General features: G+C 34.8%; 2 protein-coding genes across 2 annotated transcripts; one reads left to right on the forward strand and one right to left on the reverse strand.

Annotated features, from left to right (window-relative positions):
* Nucleotides 1-727: 727 nt before the first annotated feature.
* LOC121260023 lies at nucleotides 728-1983 on the reverse strand. Its single transcript, XM_041161880.1, has 2 exons — nucleotides 1609-1983; nucleotides 728-1518 (listed from the first exon to the last, which is right to left on the reverse strand). Exons 1-2 carry the CDS (start codon nucleotides 1706-1708, stop codon nucleotides 983-985), a joined length of 636 nt encoding a protein of 211 aa, XP_041017814.1. The 5' UTR covers nucleotides 1709-1983; the 3' UTR covers nucleotides 728-982.
* Nucleotides 1984-4210: 2227 nt separating this feature from the next.
* LOC121260249 (acyltransferase Pun1-like) lies at nucleotides 4211-13427 on the forward strand. Its single transcript, XM_041162079.1, has 4 exons — nucleotides 4211-4242; nucleotides 12468-12586; nucleotides 12664-13096; nucleotides 13244-13427. The coding sequence occupies exons 1-4, from the start codon at nucleotides 4211-4213 to the stop codon at nucleotides 13425-13427; spliced, it is 768 nt and encodes a 255-aa protein (XP_041018013.1).
* The last annotated feature ends 715 nt before the right edge of the window (nucleotides 13428-14142 follow it).

Raw genomic sequence — 14142 nt, forward strand, 5'->3', positions numbered from 1 at the left:
ATTATTGTTCAAAGTTATCGCTAGAGTATTTTAATTTTTTTAATTTTTAATTTTTTTATTTAGTGATTAAGAAAGTAAACTATTAGTAAAGTTATATATATTTTTAATATTTTCTTAATAACTAAGACTGTTAAAAAAATATTAAGAAAATGAATTAAAAAGAAACACCAAAATTCAACTAGCGATACGTCCAACGTTAACCCGCTAGCACCTTCCATTAATATAAGCATGAAACTTAAATTAATAATGAATTTCGATTTTACAAAACTAATAATTATTTAATAGAACGAGTTAATAGAAAATTGTAGGACAAATCTTTGACTCACAGTAAACTTAGGCTGGTTTGGATATATAAACACTTTCAATTTATTTAATTTCATCTATCATTATAATTTTTTACAATCTCAAAATAATAATAATATTAAAAAATATTATTTTATTCAATTCAGTTAAAATAATCTCATCCCATTTTACTATCCAAACGAGTACCAATACTAATTTCCGTCTCTCCTCCTACTATCAGCATGTAAGGATCAAGAAACATGTCAAGTCCTTCTGCCGTTAAGTGGGTTGCCTGAAAAGCCTGTTAGGACCTTTAGGGATGGAGGAGAGAATTAGGGGGTCGAAAGAAAAAATATGGCCGTGAAGTTTCCGATTTAGATGGCTTCGTAGTTTGTACAACAATTCAACAAGCATAGTAGAAAATATGATAACCAAAGGAGACCCGTAATATATAAAGATCGAAATGCATCCATATTTACGTCTGACTAACTACATTTCTTTGTCAGATTGAAACATCAATCATTTCAAGGCTGACATGCAATCACTGACACAGAACGTTTACTGGAAATCCATGAACAAAGAAAACAGATTCAAATTCCATATACAACAAGAAACAAAAAGAAATAAATTCAGTTTCTTTCAGAAATTATAAGGCAAATCAACCAGAGAACTTCCTTAAACATCCATAGTTCTTTGAAACTCAGTCTCTACGAACCCTTCGAACCACGGCTTTTGGCCTTGCACCAAGCAGTACTGTAGATTTCCCTGAAGTCGCAGGAAGAGGACGAGGGGGTTTCTTATTCTCTTTCATCGTACTTCTTAGCATATACCTCGGAGTTGGAGTCTCGCTCTTCTCCACAGTGTAAGCCGCTGAGACCGATTTCCTCATGCTCTCAAACTTTTTCGTACTACTGATCCTTTTCGCAGACTCCACCGAGACACCGAGATTGTACGCGGTCTTCTTCTCAACTCCTGTGTCTTTCTTCTTCCGCCTCAGCCTCTCGTTCCTTCTAGCGGAGTACTCCTCGTAAAACCGACCCCTCTCAAACACAGAGCTGGAATCGGCACTTAAAGAATTAGAAATCCCAGCATCGTCCGAAACTCCTTTGCCAAATTCATCGCGTACCATCCTCGCTAGATCACGCAAGTCGCACGAGATCGAGCGGTATTCAGGTCGAAGATCCGATTCTCCATTGTCCCAAAAACGGTTCGATCTTTCAGATTTTGTCAAAGAGCCTGTAAAAAGATGGTAAGGCGCACATAAGTTAAATAAGTCTAAAACAAACAGAGTGCGTGCGATTTTGATAGATGTTTGTGTAGACCCACCTGGTGGGGTTTGCAGAGAAGATGAGTTCGATCGAAGAACTCGACGTGGTCGAAGTCGTATCGGCGATTTAGGGAGCGGCGGCTTGCGATCTGACTTCATTCTTGGTACAGAACAAACAGACGGAGTTCAAAATTCAAAAGAAAACTGCTAAGGGAGAAAGAAGAGAGCTTCAGAGAAGAGCTATGAGAGAGAGAGTGAGAGAGAGAGAGAGAGCTTTGCGTCCAGTATAGGTTTTGTTGTAATTGCCTAACGGCCCTTTTTACTCTCACTCGTCTTTCAATCGTCTTTGACTCTTTATTCGTCTTTTTTTGGGGGGAGAGGGAGGAGCGTCGTTTTGAATTCGAAGAGAGATTCAGGGGAGAGGGAGGAGCGGCGGTTTAGGGGAGCCGTCTCCAACGGTCATATTCTTAATCGGACAGACTGTAATTCGTCTTAGATTTTTTTTTTTTCTTTTTCCGTATCTGCGGATGGAGCAGTTATTTAAAACTCTGTATATAATTTAATTTATAGAATTAAAATTTTAAAATTTATTATTCAAATCTTATTATGATATGTGGATGGTGTATAGTGTAAAATTTTTTAAATAAAATAATTCACGTAAATACAACAATAGACAACAACTTAAATGTAGGTAATTTTATAAAATTTTATTTTATTTTTAATTGTCACATTTTCGTATTCCGTACTGAAAATGTGAGATATAATTTATAAAAAAGTTGTACACAAAGAAGTATGTGTACGCCTTTGAATCAGATTTCAACAATTCAGGTCTTCATCTGAGCTTGGATCTGCATACATGAAGAAGAGGACTGGGGGAGGGTGGCCTTGGTGAGGTTGGGGAGTATTTGATGCTTACGTTAGTGTCTTTCTTTGAAAGTTTATAAATAATTGAGAGAGAGTTCAAAGAGCCTTTTTGGTACATGAGGGTTGCTATTTATATTGAGAGTTTGGGGGGATAGATTGTGCCTGCTCTCGTGTGACCCATGTCCTTTCTACAATTTTATGTTTCCTCTGTCAAAGCCTTTTAATGCGGTGTGGTCTCTACGACGACATCATTAATGCAGTGTGGCTTCCTGACTTACTTTATTCTGCAGACGTCCTTGGTAGTCCATCAATATCCTCTTACTTCTTGTTCGCCTAGTATCACAAGTCCCTATGAGTGGGGTGCCGCAGGGGAGGTGTCAAGTCGGCATGTCCCATCAACCACTATTGCTAATTTGCCCCGCGTATGGGTTGCTTCACATGCAAGTTTGGTCATTGGGCCGAGTGTTCCATGCATGCCCACTTACTCCATTCCGAAGCCCGGGGGGAGGGGGGACCTCTTGGGCCTGGTCGAGACATCCCACGACCCATTAATCTTTCTTGGGTACCCCACGGGCTTATGTGGAAAATGAAAAATTCTCTTACATGTTGATTTCTTTTTAGAAAAATTCTATTTGTAATATCTGAATGGAGACTATGTGCGCAACCCATTTAATGAAACGACATTGTTTTGAGGAATAACATACCACTGTTAGCCCCTTCTCCCTCCCTCAGCTTGAGACTTTGTTTTCCACTACCTCAGCTAGACCCATTTGAGCCCTTCGTCAGTGCGAGACCCACCACGCCGTCCCACCACTCGTCGCCGCTGCATCTCCTACGCCATTACCGGAGCGAAATGGACAACGTCGACACATCTCCAAGAAGATCCAACTTCGACATTGAACAATATTGGGAAACCGATTCTCTCTCGCTATCACACCACCACTGATTCTCCATGCAACATGAAACTGACCTCGGCCCACCGAAAGATTACTCGTTTGATAAAAGAATAAGTTTGTGAAGGAAATGATGATCAAGATCATGCGTTTATATCTAGGAATTAGTTTCCTGCCTTTCATTGATTGGAAGATGATGACGACGATAAGGAAGGGATGGAACTTCCAACCATATGTGTTGCCCCTTTGATCAATGGGTCTGAACATATAAAGAGATTGGCGTTTTTTTAATTATTTTGCATTAATATATTGTACAACATGTTACGATTTGAAGGTTTTGGTTGAAAAAATAGAGGTCATACACAATAATCATATTGTTTACGTATTGTACTTGTACTGCTTATACTTCGAATAATTTATTATTGTAAACAAAACTGTCAAAGTTTCTACAAATTAAAGACGCTTCCAAAATCCACGAGTATTGCCTCAACTTGCATTAATATATTGGTACTCAATCGATGCCGATAGTGGTGGAGGAGAAATTCAAGTCGATGGCGACGAAGTAGACGGATTTCGAGAATACTCAAAATGAAACTATGAGACCCATCGGGGAGATTTATGAGGAAGCTGGTGATGGTGGAAAAGGCCAACGGTGGTGGCGGACTCAAACCACTACTATTTCATCGGACAGGGATTGAAAAGAGGAGAGAGGAAAAAATTTCAGTTGATTTCAGAAGATAATTCGCGTATTGACGGAAGATACACATCAGTGGCATTATTGTAATTCAAAAAACTCTTAAGCACAAAAGTGTCCAGGCGTGCATAGGCAGCCCCCGTATGTGACAGTGCGTAGACGGACTCATTTGCCAGTTTTCAATCACATATTCTTTGTTGATCGTGAAGAATGGGTGACCAGGAGCAGTATTTATCTTCCAGGTATATACAAGTACATTGATGAATATAAAGGCCCAAGTCCAACCTAGATTCTGGACAGACAGACAAATCAAGGAGCATTCCAAGAGTCTTATCCTGGAACATTATTAATGCTCTTACCAAAGTCATTCAAATTTGGAATAATCATGAGTTGACTAGTGGGTAGGGACTCCATTTTCTCCTCTCCTCGTACGTTCATTATTTTCGTTTGTTTTTAAAAAATTTATCAATTATTTTTTTTTTATTTCATCTAACTATTATAATTAAATTTTAAGACAAAATAAAATAAAAAATTCAATTTTTTTAAATCTTAAAATAAAAATAATATTAAAAAATATATTATAATAATTTTTTATTTAATTTTTTAATTTTAATTTTAATTCATCTTATATGTAAAAATAAACTAAAAATAATTAGTCACTATTCAAATTCGGAATAATTTCCCGTTCGGTATGAAGCTTTAATTTTATTTTATTCAAATACTGTATATATTAAAGAAACGTTCGTACTTGTCATTATCTGAGCTCACCCTTAATTTGCCTATGTATTATTAGTCACACTCTTTTCTTCCATAAAAATGTTTTGTATCCCAAATTCGGGATTCAAATAATATTCCGAAGGAGATTTTTTTTTTTTTTTTTTTACTTAGTGATTAAAAACTTTTTTTTAATGATGTTATAAATTTTTTTAAAAAAATATTTATGATAATTAAAAAAATACATAAAAAATTAAAAAATTAAAATATACTATTCGGTGACCACACGATTTTGGTGACCGTAACACCACTCTTTCTTTCAACCCAATCCCCATATTTCCTTGGATACTCTTAACTGTACTACAGCTTCCTGGTCCTTCTTTGCTCCTCTCCTAATAATGACGATAACGTCTGTTTGACTTTCTGTCATTTATTATTTTTTAGCGTAACAAATCATTCACGTGTAAAATTTATTTTATTTGTCTATCTTTTTTTTATTTTACGTTTTTAAGCTTAAATCAAGAAGATAAGATGGACGATTTAGAAAAATTCATGCCATAGGAGATCTCTATGGCTTCAGTTTTACTAGGTACAACCGGCGGTGCAAAATCGCTGGATAATCGACTGACAGCCTATATATCTAAAAAAAAAAACAAAATAAAAAAAGTATTGTACCGGATAGGTGAGTGCACGGTAAAGACATCTAAAACCAACACCATCTCTGCTTCTTCATGATGACCTTTTCCAGTGTCCATTGCAATAGAAAGTAAAGTGCACATTAAAGACGAAGTTCTCCTTTCTCACTAAAAAGCGTTATTCAGCTTTTTGCTTCTTGCCTCTTCTCTTTCGTCCTCTGTCCCGAACAGTTCATCTGAACTAGATTGACCCAGAAGCTTGAGTTATTTGGGCTAAAGTGAACTTAGACTTCTAGGTGGCTCTACCTATTTCTTTAGTTTTCTTAAATGTATTTTTAAGTTAAAACAGAACCAGTTTGCAAAAGTTTGAACAAATGAATTTGGATTTTACGCATGGGGTGACAAACGGATTTTACCAGTTTGCGAAAGTTTGAGAAAATGAATTTCTGAAATTCAAATGTGAAAATGATTTAAGATTCAGAGTCTATTAGTTTTATTTTCTTTTCTTTCCTACTTTTTCTTGCAAACCAAACAAAGCATTTGCCAAAATTTTACTATCATTTACGAAACTTGCATCACGGTCAAACGCAAAACTTGGACTCTTTTTCAGCATTGCAAAAATTGAAAATGCAAGTTCACTTTCTATAACTGAAAATGAATGAGAGGAGGGGGGGGAGGGGGAAGGGGAGAATGAGCGAAACGAAGAAAAAAGAGGGAGGGAAGAATAAGAGGGAGGAGAGGAAGAAAAAATTGATAGAGAGAATGAAACGAAGAGAGAGAAAAAATAAATTTTTTTATGCACTGGTTACGTAAGGATTTCCTCCAGCCGGTTGTAAGTAGTGTTTTTACTATGTTTTAGAGTTATGCATGATAATGACAAGATGTACCTGACATATACAACATTCCAATGATTCGATGGAATGTTGCTAGCTTAATTAGCCTGTCAATTGGGGGTTGGGTTGTACTTAGAGCAATAATAGAAATTGCTAAAGAGAAGGACAATCATACAACTAAATAGATTTTAAATGGATTTAAATCCGAGAAGTTAATGTGCAGTCAACTTTTATAATATGATTTCTAGAAGAAAAATGATAAATACACATCACTTTTCATAATATTTTACACAATAATGTTTTAAAATGAATGTTATTTTTTTTAAACTAACCTGTAAAAGTAATATCATTTTATCAAAATACCCTTATTTTACAACATGTATTGTGAAATATATTGTGTGAGTATAATTACTCTAAACCTGGGCCTCAACAACGTCAACAATTATTGGATAAGATTCTAATGGGAGACAGAGGGAGGGAGAGAGAGAGAGAGAGAGAGTTACCAAAAGACCGGCAAAAGGAGAGACGATGGCAGAAGTTGAAGGCTAGGGTTTTGACATGTATCGGCGTGAGGAAGAGAAAGAGATGGCAGAAAGATAAGAGAGAAGAGAGATCACGAGTTGGGGGGGTCACAACTTTTTTTGTTTTTTAATATAATTTGGATACTGGATTTTAAACCCATTATTCGGGTACCATACATGTAACCAGCCCAGGTAGAGCCGGTTTTGGGTGATGTAGATTTCGAACCAAATTTTTTCTTGACAGGAAACCGTAACATTCGATTATCCGAATTCCAGGCTGGACCGGAAAAATACCTAGCCCAGTTGAATAGGCCTAGAACCTTACAACCATAAAGGCCCACGGACCAAGAGACAGAAGCTCGCGCAACAATGACCAAAGGGCCAGTGGCCACAATGCACTAGTACAAGATTTAAATTCGGTTGTTATTAATTACAAATTAATGATGTAATAGGATGAGATAATATCCGACGTGATATCTACACACAACACTCATCTAGGGTATTATTTTCTTATGGCATAACAGTTGATTTAGGGTCCTAACAATCTGCAATTCAGTAAGGATAAGAGAAGGTCAAGGCATGAGACAAGCCTCCCCATCACACATCCAACCATATAAATGAGATCAAATGACATGCCTAAGGTAGGGTCTGAACCCTCTGAAATTTCAAATATTCTCCACACTCTATATTGACTTAGACATCAGAGGTGTTTCCCACCACACCGAGCCACTCTCATCTTCTTGTTACAGGTTATTGGAAATTGTTAAGCAGAGATACGAAATACGTCCATAACAATATGCATGTCACCTGAGTGTAAATATATTGTTGTATTGTAGTTGGGCAGATAATATGGAAGAATGATGGTAAAGTCCTTTGTGCTAGTATACTAGCATGTTTTTAAATGGACGAGCAAAAGGGATTGTCAAAAATGAATAGTCAAAATTAAAAGACTGATGAAAATTTTAACTTATTTTTTTACTTAAAATAATATTGTCTATTCATTTTTTAAAAGAAATTTTAAGAGGATGTAAACCAAACCAAATCCAATCAACAAGAATAGTGGTACAAGTCTCATTCTTCATTGATGGGATGGTCAGTCTTCTCTGATTAATTTTCACTACCCAGCTGGCACATAGGTTTTGTTCTCATCCATTGAGCTAAATGCGCCCAATGTTACTCCAATTTTTTTTTTCAATAATTGTGACCATTGTTTCTAACAAGAGAATAGAACTGTGTCGATGCAATAATTTGATAATATTCCTAATTATTTTTTCCAAAAGAAAAATTCTTCATGTCAAGTGAAACACCTCATACCCTATGAAAAATATCTCACATCTTATGAATAAACTATAGGTGTGAAGTATGAGGTGTGTGAGTAAATTGTGGCTGATGCATAACATTCCTTAAATAGGAATGAAAATTCTCCATTTCAAGTGAATCACATGACAGAAAGGATACTTATCTTTTTAAATGAGGTGCCCTACAAACTAATCAATTAATTATGGTAAAAAGAATATTTGTATTGTCTATAGACTGCACTAACATACAACAATCTCTACTTTTGCATATAAGATGAAATGAGTTGAAATAAAAGTTGAAAGTTAAATAAAATATTAGAATATATTTTTTTAATATTATTTTTGTTTTGAGATTTGAAAAAGTTGAATTATTTAGTTTATTTTGTGTGAAAATTTAAAAAAAGTTTAATAATGAGATGAGATGAGATGAGAAGTTTTGTAAAAGTGAACGATGCTTAAATGACTACATTTGTTTGCCACCAATGAAGAATAAATGGCCAGTTGATGTTAAATATTTTAAAATGAAACAATAATATTAGGATCTTCGATTTTCTGTTATCCACAATAATAAAATAATAATAGTTTGAACATGTACCTTCATCTATTATAGTTTGATAGAAAATCTGACTTGAATATGATAGAATTACCACCTTAACAACTTTACATTCGAATGTCTTCCGATGGCCAAAGGCACAATTATGTTGCAGGTCAGAACCCTTTAACCCCTTAGTGCTATTTATAGATTTTTGGTGATCATGAAATCTAGAGACATTCGTATCCCACTATGACTAAATCTAGAGGTATTATTGTCCCACTGTGACTCATCAATTAAATAATAATATTTGATCTAAACCCATTAAGACATGGGTGTGTGAGACATATAATTTTCATAAAATTCTTACATTCTCTCACTTGGCCCATACCCCCATAAAATAATATTTTTCGTTCATAGATTTATTACAAGAAATTAATCATACTGTGCATGTTCATTTTCAGAAAATTTTCGTAGAAAATACATTACATGAACTCCATAATATCAATATTAAGTCAGGTACCAATACAAGTCATGGCGGTCCTCTGTTTTATAACCAACAAATTTCCTTCCATGTACCAGAACACTAGTAACTTAATTTAACATCATATTTAATTGGAACAAGTAAGACAATACTATAATGCATTGGGTTTCAATTCATGTTTATTTTCGACATTATCTTGTTATCATTCATCCACACTATTCAATATACATATAAATTTGAAAGAAAAGAAAATAGAAACAACCATAATAAATATTTTTCAATGTCTAGTAACAAAATACCAAGCATATCAATTATCTCTTTAATATATTCACATCATGTGTATAAGCATATGACTCATCTTTTCAACATGTTCTTTAAAGTATAATCATTAACACAATATTGATATGGTTATATTTATTTATGTATAAGCATATGACTCATCTTTTTAACATGTTCTTTAAAGTATAATCATTAACACGATATTGATATGGTTATATTTATTTATGTATTTTCTTTTTAGCACTTAGGTATTTAAAATTTCATTAAATGCTCATCATTCTGGGAAAAATACTCTTGAGGAATTATTGACATACATTCTTAAAGGCTTGGCAATAAGTCAACAATTTCAAGTCCTAAGATAAAATTCCTCAGTCAGATAACATATATTGTGGCCTCAAAGCATACCATAAACTCAGTCTCTATTGCACATGAAGCAATTAGAGATTTGTCTCTTACTTTTTCATAAAATAACTCTACTAGATAGCAAAATACATAACCAAAACTGTATTTTTTATCATTAGAGTAATCCCACAAAATAGGGTTTGAATATCCAGTTACCTTAAAAGTATCAGTTCTTTTAAAGGCAACAATATAATCTTTAATTTCTTGCAAATAACATGTCACTCCTTTCACAGCTTTTGGGTCAAACATCATTCATCATTGGGTTACATTGGCAACAACCAAGGATGCCAACTGAAAAAACTGATATTCAACCTTATACAAGTTTATGTAATCATCAAATTCCTTATAATCATTATATACAGAATTTTTTTAACAACCTAATCAATTCGAGAACACTGTAAAATATTGAGCATTTCACATTTTATTTTTAAAGCATCTATTGATCAACAATTCTACATGCAAAGTCTTTCAAAACTCTATGCAAATATATTAAGACAATCTTAATAGTCTTTGTCTTGGTATTAAAATTCAATCTCAATTACGAATGATGTCTCATTCATTAAAGTTCTTTAGAGACGTAACTTTTAATGTCATACTACAAATCATGATTTATACTTGCTAAAAAGTCATATACATGTATGACCATAAATACAAGTATACTCCCGTTGACATTTGGGTATATATATTACCAATAAATAATTTTTCTAAATCCAAAATTAGTATTGGTATTATTAAATTTCAGATACAACTTTTAAAAAAATCTTTTATATTTTCTAAGTAGTTGATTACTGAAACATTTTGTTTAGTTTAATTGTCGAATTGGTTGGATTAATGGACAATTTGCATTACAAAGGGGTGAGATAACATAACATTTTGGAAAGTTGGACTTTGTTTCGAGGCTACATTGTTTGATATAAAAATGGGCCTATGTATGCAAAAAGAAAAAAAAAAAAAAAAAAAAAAAAAAAAAAAAAAGAAAAGAAAGACTTTACAAACTAAACTAATACAGACTGTTTTGCAGGGGTAGAGCCCAAAGTCACAAAAGCCCACTTCAGCCCAAACCTCACAAAGACTTACCCTACCTCGCCTCATTCCATTTGACAGAATCCAACCACGCACACAAGAAGATTGAGAAGGAGTGGAAGGAACCCTTCGAGAGCAGATCCATGAAAATGGAAGGAAATTGGTTAAAGGAGAGAGAAGAGGGTGCGAGGGAGAGAATGATAAAAGGGCAAGAGGCATGAAGGAGAGGGGAGGTCGATTTGGTATTTTTCTAGGGTTTGTTTTGTTCTCTGATTGTTTGGGTTGTTCATTCTCATTAGGGTTTTTGTGAGGCTTTGTAATCATCATTCTAGGCTAGATTTGCAACTTGGGTTGTAGGTGAAGGATATTGTTCACCCCAATTTGCATTTGGTTTCTGTGATTCCTCGTTTATCCTATCGTTGTGTTATTATCCATGGTTTGCTGTAAGGTTTTTGCAAGAATCTCTTGTTCTTAATCTATTGTAGGCTCACAACACAATAGGACTTTGAAATAATCAATAATCCTTCAACCCTAGAGCCTTGACATGAAAACAGATGTAATACAACGAGGGGTTTTATTCCTATGGCATTTTAATTTGAAGTATGCATGTTAGTTTGTTAAAATATTAAGTTCTTGAATGAATTAATATCGACAGATACACCCAGAAACCAACTTCTTCAACGGTTTGAGCAAACCCTAACCCCGCATCTTCAAGTGTTTGTTTAAATTGTCATTTAAATCATTGTTAGTTTAAACCCTGATCTCCAAATGTGAGTAAGATTTTTATTAAAGATTTTGAAAATTTGAATATACGTTTTTAGGGTTGTCGTTCCTGTTAAGTCAAATACTGAGTTCGAAGCAACTTTCTCTCCTCATCAGTTTTGTCAAGCTAAGCTTTACATCTGACATCCTATCTATAATCAATGCACATATCTCATCTACCCATTTGTAAATCCGTACACAACAACCATTGTTCATAAACCCTTTGCCCTTTAAGTTACCCTGTCTCCATATATCTACATGATTAAGCATGTTGAACCTGTTGTCCCTAAGGAAATGAACTTGGAATCTTCCATTATGTATTAATTTTGCTTTTATACTTGGAAGAATAATTTGGTAAGTATCAAGTTTTTGGCGTCGTTGTCGGGTACAATTGATGAAACATAAATTTTTCTTGCAAAGAAAAAAAAGGAGTTGCTAGATTCTGTGAACCTCTTCACAAACTAGGTGACATTTCTTACTCTCTCTTATTGATTTTGTATATTTTTCTTCCTTTTGTTGTTTGCATTTTCTTTTCTTTTTTTCTTTTTTGGAAGTGCATGTCTACTTAGACCAGAGACCAAGCATCATGACTAGTTAGGTTTGAATCATTTTCATCCACTTAGTCTGCATCTGTATCTTTTGAGTCCTCATCTGAAAACCTAAGTAACATGGAAGAGGATGAGCATTAAGATAAGGAAGTCATGAACCAAAACAGGACATTAAGAGAATACTTGCATCCTGTTAGAACTAGTCCCCCATCTTGCATTATTCAACCTTTAAATGCAAATAATTTCAATTTTAAACATGGGATGATTCCCTTTATACCCCATTTTCATGGCATGGAATCTGAAAACTCTTATTTGTATGTTAAAGAGTTTGAAGAAGTATGTTCTATATTCATGGATCGTACATGTACTGAGGAGGTAATAAGGTTGAAATTATTTCCTTTTTCCCTTTCCATCTCTTTCTTCCCCAAGGTGTCAGCTGGAGCAGCGCAATTACAGGAGATCATGTAGCTGAGATACAAGTGAACAACTTTGCATGTGGCGGTGTTGCCATCAGTGTTGTTGTTTGTCACATGATTGCTGATGGAACTGCCTTTAGTGCCATTCTTAAAGCTGAGCTGCCATGACTCTTAAAGTTTTTGAAGCTGTAATATGTCCTAATTTTAATGCCCCAGTAATTTTCATACAAAACAACGCATACCCTATGGAAGCAACCCTAATGGCTTTGACCATGCCTCTTCTCAGATCCAGTAGGTGTACTGGAAGGAGCATTGTGTTTGATGCGTCGGTCATTGCCTCACTTAAGGTTAAAGCAACTAGCTCAAGCGTCCCAACTCCAACAAGAGTTGAGGTAGTCTCAGCACTCCTAGTAAAATGCATCATGGCTGCCTTCAAGGCTAAATCTGGTATTGAGAAGCCAACCTTTTATACGCATGCAATGAATTTGCGTCGAAAAGCAACCCCACCATTCCTAGAATCATCTATGGGAAACTTTATTCGGTTAGCAGGTGTGTTATGCACGGATGATGAGAATATGGAGTTGGCTTACACGGTGAGAAAGCTCAGAGAAGTAAAAATGAAAATCGATGATGACTTTGTGAAAGATCTGTAAGGTGATGGAGGGTTTACAAAGCTTTACGAGCATGTAAATGCAATGGGAGGGACACTCTCAAGTGCAACAAGCCATCGTAGAAGGGATTACATTAGTTTTACAAGTTGGTGTAACTTTGGATAGGGAAAGCCGATGTGAATAAGTTGCATTGACTCAAGTGATGAGAGGGAGCAAGTGTTTCCAAATACAATAATGCTAATGGACACAAAATGTAGCAGTGGAATAGAAGCAAGGGTGAGGTTGGACAAAGAAGATATAACCGTGTTAGAACAAGACAAGGAACTCCTTGTTTTCGCTTCCTTGGATCCTAGTCCCATAAAGGTCTAGAGACAATGGTATTTCGATCTCATCCAGGATTGGTCGTTGTCTTGCGTTTGGAGTTTGATGATGATCATGTTGATTCAAAAATAAATGCAAGATAGGTGAATCAAGTGATATGTGTGCATTGATTATAAATTTTAGAACTACATAACATGCAAGCGTTGTTTTTCATCTAAAATGTCAAATCAAAGTTAGTGTATTTGTTGTGAGTTTTTTTATTATAGGAAGAATAATTGAATTATGTTATTAACACTAGATTGCTTTCTAAAACATTGTTCTTGTTTAGAATGAGAACCATACCGCGTGTACCAACAGGTTCTTAATCAACACGCCCACGACGACCACATTTGGTTCACACTTCCACAATATACTTGTTGTGCAAAATACGCATCAACAATGACAAACAAAGTAAAAGTAAGAACGATCAAGTATATGACACACAATATACGTGGTTCGACAAATTGCCTATATCTACAGAGCTGCAGAAATCTTATTAATCAGAGGAGATTACAATCACTCAATCTCAACTCACACTCTCTAGAGTTTTTTGTTCTCTTACACAATATGCACTCACTTGATAATTGTTCTCTCTCAAATTATGTTGAAAATCGTACCCAATAAATCAAAATATCACATATATATATATAGAAACAACACTAGAAACCCTAATCTGGCAAAAATACATCATTTGCTTAAGCAGCGTGTAAAGCACACTTCGAGC

The sequence above is a fragment of the Juglans microcarpa x Juglans regia genome, chromosome 4D, assembly GCF_004785595.1.
Source record: "Juglans microcarpa x Juglans regia isolate MS1-56 chromosome 4D, Jm3101_v1.0, whole genome shotgun sequence".
Lineage (NCBI taxonomy): Eukaryota > Viridiplantae > Streptophyta > Magnoliopsida > Fagales > Juglandaceae > Juglans > Juglans microcarpa x Juglans regia.

Excerpts from the sequence above, each read along its gene's own strand:
- LOC121260249 (XM_041162079.1), top strand. The coding sequence starts at position 4,211 with ATGGGTGACCAGGAGCAGTATTTATCTTCCAG. Across the intron at positions 12,587-12,663 it reads TGCTGATGGAACTGCCTTTA|TAATTTTCATACAAAACAAC; the intron begins GTGCCATTCTTA and ends TTAATGCCCCAG. Across the intron at positions 13,097-13,243 it reads GATGACTTTGTGAAAGATCT|TTGCATTGACTCAAGTGATG; the intron begins GTAAGGTGATGG and ends GATGTGAATAAG.
- LOC121260023 (XM_041161880.1), bottom strand. The coding sequence starts at position 1,708 with ATGAAGTCAGATCGCAAGCCGCCGCTCCCTAAATCGCCGATACGACTT. Across the intron at positions 1,519-1,608 it reads TTCTCTGCAAACCCCACCAG|GCTCTTTGACAAAATCTGAA; the intron begins GTGGGTCTACAC and ends ATCTTTTTACAG.